The sequence below is a fragment of the Cynoglossus semilaevis genome, chromosome 6, assembly GCF_000523025.1.
Source record: "Cynoglossus semilaevis isolate Cse_v1.0 chromosome 6, Cse_v1.0, whole genome shotgun sequence".
Classification (NCBI taxonomy): Eukaryota; Metazoa; Chordata; class Actinopteri; order Pleuronectiformes; family Cynoglossidae; genus Cynoglossus; species Cynoglossus semilaevis.
Genome location: NC_024312.1, coordinates 9565554 through 9574205, shown reverse-complemented (window position 1 = coordinate 9574205; position 8652 = coordinate 9565554). Strand labels below are relative to the sequence as shown.

General features: G+C 40.8%; 1 protein-coding gene across 2 annotated transcripts; it reads right to left on the bottom strand.

The window, feature by feature from the left end:
* Positions 1-252: 252 nt before the first annotated feature.
* Positions 253-8175, bottom strand: nr2f2 (nuclear receptor subfamily 2, group F, member 2). Of its 2 annotated transcripts, none has more exons than XM_008311859.3 (3): positions 6597-8175; positions 4781-5326; positions 253-2866 (listed from the first exon to the last, which is right to left on the bottom strand). In XM_008311859.3, exons 1-3 carry the CDS (start codon positions 7048-7050, stop codon positions 2592-2594), a joined length of 1275 nt encoding a protein of 424 aa, XP_008310081.1. In that variant the 5' UTR covers positions 7051-8175; the 3' UTR covers positions 253-2591. The 2 variants fall into 2 exon arrangements, with proteins under 2 accessions (XP_008310081.1, XP_008310082.1); XM_008311860.3 differs by having other exon boundaries at positions 4781-5308; positions 6597-8169.
* Positions 8176-8652: the final 477 nt, after the last annotated feature.

The window sequence follows — 8652 nt, the reverse complement described above, 5'->3', positions numbered from 1 at the left end:
AGAATCGCCCTTTAAGGAAAAAAAAAAAGTACTAAGCCAAAAATATACGAGCGCGGCGCTGTAACTGGTTGATTGGTCAATTATGCGATCTATTTAAAACTTCAAGAAAAAAAAGCAAAAAGCCAAAGCGAATAAATAAAGACCCACAAACACACACGCGCACACAAACACACGCGCGCACGCGCGCGAATTCGATAATCCCACAGAGGATTCACAGCCAAAGCAGAAGCAAGAAAAGATGAAAAAGGGTAATTTTTTTTAATTCATAAATTATAATTTAATACCAAGAACAAATGTACAGCAGAATGCTTGTTTACATTTAAGATAACACAAACAAACAAAGAATTGTGTTCAACTATAAACACTCACGCACACTCACGTATATCACTTGCAGTTAATAATAATAATAATAACAATAACTCTTTAAAAAAAATATTTATACATTATCAATACCCTGCAGTCATATATTTCGTATTTCTATAAAAACGTGGGTCAGTTTAAGGTTTTCGTAATTACAATCTCTGGTCTTCACGTGGCCTCAACTGGCAGCCAAAGTTCAGTGTTCCCTCAGCGAACCCTGCTTTTTCTGTTCTACAACAACACGCACATAGTGCGTGCTGGTGCGCGCGCGTGTGTATAAGGAGGGAAAGAAGAAAAAAAAAGCCTCAAAAGGAGAGAAAAAAAAAATGTGCCCCCTTCCCCAATGCACACGCGCCCGCACTCACTTCCACTTGGAGGCGCTCCTACGCACCGCGTATCAACACGGCTGAGACCTTTCCGAGCAATAATACTCGAGTTAATATATCAACTCACTCCTCTCTCCTCCCCGAACCTACTCACCCTGTTTAAGTCAGTTTAATCCTTGGAATAGACGCCGTTACTTTCCCCTCGTAGTCCTTTTTTTGTTTTTTGTTTTTTTGTTTCAATAAATACAAGGGCTAGTGTACCGAATGCACAGATTATATCCATACAATAAAAAAAGAAACACAAAAAAGATAGAGAAAACATTTACATTTATATATCAAAGATAAAATAGGTTAGCGACCCCTGGCCATGCATTCACAGTTTAAATATACATGAAAAAAAAAGAAGTAAAATGTATATATACACATTAAAAAAAAAAAAAAAAAAACATAAACTTCCGTGCTACTGGCTAAGTTTGCCACTCCATTTTTAAAGACGCAATTAAGACAAATAAATAATGGCAACCACAGGTTTTTTGTTTTTTTTTTATCTCAATCACATTTTATATAAAAGGGAAAAAATAGAAAATCAACTGACCTACGCGTTTAGGAATACTGTGTCTAATAATAATGAATATAAGTTTAGTGTTTTTGCAGCTAGAACACAGAAGACTGAAACCTAATTGTGCCACCTCTCTGATCCCAGCCACAACTGGACACACGCGCACAAGCAAAGACAGTACTTTCACAAGTGTTTTGATAAGTAAGCACATGCTTGTCAGGCACTTGATGCTTGAAATGAAAAGACATTGACACTTCAATAAAAAAAAAATTAAAAAAATGATATCAATAATAAAAAATACTGCCACTCAACACTAGGGGCTGCAAAATCTTATAGCCTTTGACCTCAACATGTTTGAGTCAATTGTAGTTGAAATAACCGCAAACGCTATGTTTCTTTTTTCTTTTTTTTCTTTTTTTTTTTTGAATGATCTTTGATCAAACTGAAACAAAAGCCAGACTTTGGGTATTATTTTTTATGAAAACTTCGGAACGTATGCCAGTTTTGTTTTTTTTTTAAATGGGTCGTATGACTACAGCAGTCACATTATTGTAGAGCTTATAGGCTTTAATAAAAAAAAAAAAAAAAAAAAAAAAAAAGTATAAAACGTGTAACCCAATGTCGTCATATCAACTAAAGCAACAATATTCACAGATTATCGAAATGAATCCATCCAATCACATTCGCAGATGGCAATGATCGGCCATAAGTGCGCTTGTAACGTAAACGTTCGGATCACGAGCCTATACTCCTATTGCTGTGGTTTAAATTCTTTCAGAGAATCATTTCAAATGTTCAACAATACTCGCGAGGTTTCAGAATCAACATCATTGTCACGCAGAAAACAAACAACACGTGTAACACACAACACAAATATGGGTCGGTTTGAAACCAGTGAGGGGCAGTGCAACAGGAAAGTACAAAAGAAGAAAGAAAAATAGAACAGTTCATCATGGGACACAGGACAGAGTTTTGTTTTGTTTTGTTTTTTTGAATGAAATGTAAAATTCAGCTTTTCTAATTCCCTTCCGCTATTTCAATCCAACGATGTTCTTGTCACATTAAAAAGAGAGAAATGACACAGGACATCCCACACCGCTTGAAAACCGAGAGGGCTGGATGTTTGTTTCACTTTTATGGGATGTGGTGGCTTTAAAGAATCCACAGCGGTTCATGTCAGCGCCTTTCTTCTCCCCGTGTAACAGCAGTTATGTTTTGTTTTTTCTAAATTCCATATATTCGTTGTAGAACCCACCCGCTCCCCTCCCCCCCTCCCTTCAGCAACCCATATGCAGTCCTAACATGTTTTTTGTTTGTTTGTTTGGTCCATGTTTTTCCCCCCCTCTCTATTGAATTGGCATGTAGGGCCAGTTAAAACTGCTCCCCGATAGCAGCATGTCCCTGATGAGTGTTTCAATCGGTGTTTTACCTACCAATCGGACGAAAAATAACTGTTCTATGACCGAGGAGGAGACTGTGCGCAGGGAGGGCAAGCGGAGCAACAACTTCCCAAACCGTGTTGGCTGGTTCGGATACTGGCTTCGGACATATTCCTCCAGGGCGCACTGGGACTTCTCTTGCAAACTTTCCACATGGGCCACATCTGAGAGGCCACAAGCATCTAAGAGGAAGGGAAAGCAAATAAACATTAACAAAGTGGAACTTTAGGTCCATGTCCATATTGATTTTTTGAGGATTTTGTTTTTTAGCATATGCGCATAAGTTAATGATGACGTATAAAATTATGAGTGAGATGAAATTATAACCCTCCCTTGGATGACCTGGGTTTATAATATTTATAAGCAGGAAGAAACACAAGTCTGATTAAACGGTGTACGGGAAGCACCGGAAACGGAAGCTAAAATTACTGATATAATAATCCGTGTACTATCTCTAAATAACTGTGACGTCTTAATTTTTCTTCTTATTATTGTTATTATTATAGATAAAGTTGGGTTATATAAGCAATATAATACTGTTGAATAGTCACTAGGATAAAACATTTTTCGAGTATATGCGCATATGAAACAGTGTTAACCGGCACGGATTTTCTTTCATTGGCAGTGGCTGAGGAGGGAAGGCGAATAGAAGGCGGAAAAGAGAGAAACTATCCGAAGAGGCAAGGGAGACCTATTGAACCATTGTGAATGAACAGATCCCTAGCCCTACCAAGTTGCCAGTATTTTTATTCAGTGCTGTGTATAACCATGCCCCGATAAAGTAATAGAATGCGTGTCGATTTTGGTCATCTCATAAACAAGCCCATGTCGACCTCGGGAATAACACTTAAAATTCAATTTAAAAAAACAAAAAACAACACCGAATGAATCCATCAAACAAGCGACCTACCGATAAATATAAACAACAACCGAATAATCCACAATGTGGATATTTAAGATTCGTCTATAAGATGAAACCCAACACTTGAATAACAACTGACAACACCTTGCAGGGACAGAGGCTGCTGTCGATTGCTTGCAGGTAAAAGGTATCACTACAAAGACCGGCATTCATTCTGTCTACATTGTGAAACTGAAAATCTGGCACACGTGATTTTTTTTTTTTTTAATAAGCCCTTTTCTTTTTATAGTGTGTACGGCGAACATAGCAAAAAAAATAACTGGGAAGTTCATGACCCAGTTCTAGAACAAGTTCACAGATGGCTTGCTGAATCCCACACTAGGCAACAAGAGAAGGAAAAGAACGAGAGTGTGAGACTTAAGGATAATGGAAAAGGGATGAAATAGAGGGAGAGAAAATATATATTTGAAGAATAAAATAAGCAAATATTTCAGTATTTTTTCAATAAATTCAATATTAGCGTGACCAAGTGACCCAAACGAAATTGGACCAAACGACGACGTCCTATCCAGTCTCTCCCGAGAACCTAACATAATTTACATCCGTCACTGGTTTTACAAACAAGACAGCAGCCCTACAAACACCCATCAGCACATCAAAATTCACAACGATAAGAGAAAAGAAGTCTATATGATTCTCAAAACCTCCTGCCCCGACGTCTTTTTCGAGTGAATATAACGTATGTTATTGGCGCCACAGTCTTTAATCGTCGTCAACTATTAATTAAGTGCCCTTTTATCACATTAGCACTCGCTAACGAAATGAAAAGCTTTCGGACGCCATTTTTTTTATGTGCGTACTAATATTAAACATATCATGACTGCACAGTTTCTGTGTGGTTTTTGTCTTCTTCTTCTTTTTGTTAGGTTTAACTGAGAAATGGCAAGCCACAGTTTCCATTATAGCCACAACAGTGGATATAAGTATATAACAGTGGCTATAGCAATGCGTGCTGGTCGGTCAGTCGATGCTAAGCGGCATTTACCACTTAACACGACCCCACACAATAGCACACAAAGAGACCAGCGTCCATCCTCAACATGTAAATAAGAACAGGCATCAACTTAACTGAGGCATGTAGGCAAGCAGCCCATATCGAGGCAACGTCATTGCACGTGCACTGGTCATGTTCATGCAGTTCAAACTTGTGAATTGCCACGTGTGTGTTCCTTACCTGTGGTGAAGAGCACAATTGCCTTTATGCAACTGTATTCAGCAGAGTCCACGTGCAAAGCTTTGAGCTTCTCCACTTGCTCCTGGAAGATCCTTATGTGGTCCATAAAGGCCACCACTCTGTCCGCAGACATGGGGGAGGCGTGCAGGCCGGCGGCGGCAAGTAAAGGAGCCACATGCAGGGGCATGGAGCACTGCGCGGCGTTGAGCACAAACAACTCGCTCCACGTCAACCTCAAGAGCGCCACTTGGTCAGTTATCTGTAAGTCTGGGAAAAAGGGGATATTTCTGGCCCACTCGACAGCACTGAAGAGCATTCTGGCCGCAAGTTCACAAATGTTCTCGATGCCCATGATGTTGTTGGGCTGCATGCATTGACTGCCGTAGCGGGACGTCGGGTAAGGTTCGGCTCTCAGCAGAAGAGAGATATATCCGGATAAGTAGGAATGACAGTGGAGTGGGTCACCGTTGGTCAGGGCGAACTGGCCATGGTGTGGCTGCGTGGGTGGCACTCGTCCCCTCTGCACGGCTGCAGTAAAAAGAGAAACTGCAGATATTGAAGCCGAATTTCAGCTATTGGTAACACACAATGACGATGGTAGTAATAATAATAATAATAATAATATTATGACAGCAGTACAAATAAGCACATCACTAACGTCGTCGTGTACTTATTCTTATTTATTAGAAGAGTAATGACATAAACAGAGACAACAGGTTTATGATGAAATTAATTTCACAAATGTGACACTAAATCTTCATGGTGTCCATTAAGACAGTATTGCCACCGACATATTAAAGTAACTTTTGGAAAAACACATATTTGATTTATGTATGCTTTCGCATTTATATTGGCATTGCTATATATACTAGCATAAATAAAAGCACGTCCACGTTGCATAGTAACGTAATAATGATCAACGTGAAGGTGTTTGTATACGTTTTTAATTATACGTTTTTTTTTCATATAAACCTACTTCCGGTATGTTAAAATGTTACATATGAAAGTATGACTCGACGTTAACTACCCTTTCCTGTGTTTATATACACGTTTCCTTTATAATAATGACACAAGGTTTTATTATTTATTGATGTTCCATCTGCACTTATGACAAACAGTGGGTGTAAAAGTGTTACATTCACCGAAACGTAACATGTTGTTGTGCGAATTGCTGCTGCACAAAATATATGTAGGCTATGTTTGTATGTGTGTCTATGTACGGTGTTATTAACATTATCATCATTAACATTAATAACACGTTTGGTTTTTTTTTTCAGTTAAGGCTCGAAGGCAGATTGGCTTCATCTCTATTTCTCATATCGACGTGTACGTGTGCGGCCACACAAGCATAGGACTATTGTCGGCTACGACGTTAACGCGAAGCCCAATGGTTTTGACATACGTGTTGAATTCGAGTTGGTGTCTGGACTTCACGGTCAACAAACAGTACTGCCAAACGCACATAGAGCCACAGCGCGTGTTCAATAACTCTGGCTCTCTTCGGCCGCAGATCCCGTTAAAAGTATATTATCCGGCAATGCGCAGATCCCGTTAAAAGTATATTATCCAATAATAGCAATAGGCTAATTTGACTAATATTCTGCAAGTGCTCATGGCTAAACGCTAAGAACTAGCCCAGTGACGATCATCACACAGATGCTCCACATAAAGATCCAGCCGCAGAGCGAGCAGGAGGGGGGGGGGTGTAAAGCAGGGCGCAGGCTCTGAGGGACATCGGAGGCTTTACGACTCTCCCATTGTGAATGCACACACACATATACTGAATTTGAAATGAATTAATAAAAAATCCAAATACCTTCCCGTCTCATGCCAACTTTAAGGCACTTTTTGAGGCGACAGTACTGACACTGATTGCGATGGTGCTGGTCGATTGGACAATTCCTGTTGGCCCGGCACGTGTACGTGAGGTTCCGTCGCACGCTCCTCTTGAAGAAGCTCTTGCAGCCTTCGCACGTGAACTGACCGTAGTGCTTGCCGCTCGATTTGTCCCCGCAGACCACGCACTCGATCTGCGCCGGTTGCTTATCTGGCTGCTGTGTGCTCTGGGTCGTAGGGGTGGACTGTGCATTGTTCGGGGCGCCCGCTTGGACCGGGGTGTGCGGGGTTGGCGGAGCGACCTGAGAGCCACTCAGGCTCAGCTGGCCTGCCTGTGGGTTGGGAATGGATAGCCCACCTGGCGTCTGCGATGAAAGGGCGCCTTGGGTGTCAGCCACGTCGTCCTGGGAGCCTCTCCACACTACCATTGCCATATCTATCAGTCAGCGTAAAGAAACTTTTTTTTTGTCTCCCGTTTTGCAGTCGCTCGGAACCAAAGTTTCAATAAGGGACTGTGGTAAAAGTGTAAACTCTGACGTCTACGTGCACATAAAGGATTTGCTCCACTCTAGAAAACAGTCGTCGCTGTCAATGGAGACGCCGATTCGCTGTCTCGGCGCTCATAAATGCCAAGTCCAAGGGGCACAATACCATTAGTAGAGGTCCAAGGCGCCGGCGGTGGGATAATCAACTAAGGTAGCATACATGGACGGTCAGTCGAACATGCGGTGGGTTGATGGAGGTTGGGACCGCGCCTGCATCAGCAACTGCAACAGCAGCATCAAAACGACCCGTGAATGCAGCGCTACTGTCAAGTAAAAAGAAACAAGTCTTCCAGAAAATAATCAACTAGGTCCAAAAAAAAAAAACAACAACGTCTTTTTCCTTTCTTCTTGTCTCCTTCCGTTCTTCTCGTGAGGTATAAGCACCAGCGACCGTGCAGCTGCACTGTTTTCAGGAATATGAAGCAATGTCTCTCCCTTCCTCCAAAAAGAGAAAACACAAAATCAAATACTAACAATAATGATGATGATGATAATAGATAGATAGATAACACCGCCTCCGTGTCGAGCATACAAAAACACAGGGCAAGAAAACCTCAAAGTGATCAAATAAGTTTTTTAAAAAAAAAGCAGAGGTTAGGAAGTGATTTGCGATTGGTATAGGAGCTGGCTGGCTGAATGCTTTCGCTCTGATCAGCTCACTGAGCTCTCTATATAGTGAACTTTGACACCACTGCTGCAACTTTGCACACGTTACCATGGAGACGGGCTGCCATATAAGGAAGGAGGATGTATTTGACTGGTCAGAGCTCAGGGACCTCCCCCTCACTCCCATTGGCTACAATACACTTGCGCTACTTGGTACCTTGCCAGATCCAGAATTTGGAGGTCGAGAGGGCCGCTTGGTCCGAATAGGAGAAGGGGTTTTTTTTTTTGGTTTTTCTTTTTCTGCAGAGAGTGGTAGTATTTTCTAGTCTACTCAAACTTGCACGGGGGCATGGAGCATAAGTTCTAACCCATGTACACCTAAAGAAGCCATTCTATGCTGGAAAAATATATATATACTTATATAGATATATATATATATTATCATCAATACGCTTTACTACAGTATAAACAATGGTTCGAAAATAATCCAAAATAAAGGAATGTATGTTAAACGGAGATTATTTGTTAACACATCGGATCCTCTTGTTCTAAAAAATAGGTAAAACACACAAAGGAAAGACAACAATAAGAACCGATTCGGGGTATAAGCAAACAAAGCAAACCCTTTTGTTTAAAATGTAAAAGATAGATAGATAGATAGATAGATAGATAGATAGATAGATAGATAGATAGATAGATAGATAGATAGATAGATAGATAGATAGATAGATACTAGAATTGTTAATATTTTTTTCTTCTTCTTTTCAAGTCATAGCTGAATTGCTGAAACGTCACGGCACCACAGCATGGACAGTCTAGCAGTGTTTACACAAAGCGGACATCAGAAGCAGCAGGATAGACAATGCAGTGTATGTCTGCCCCCTA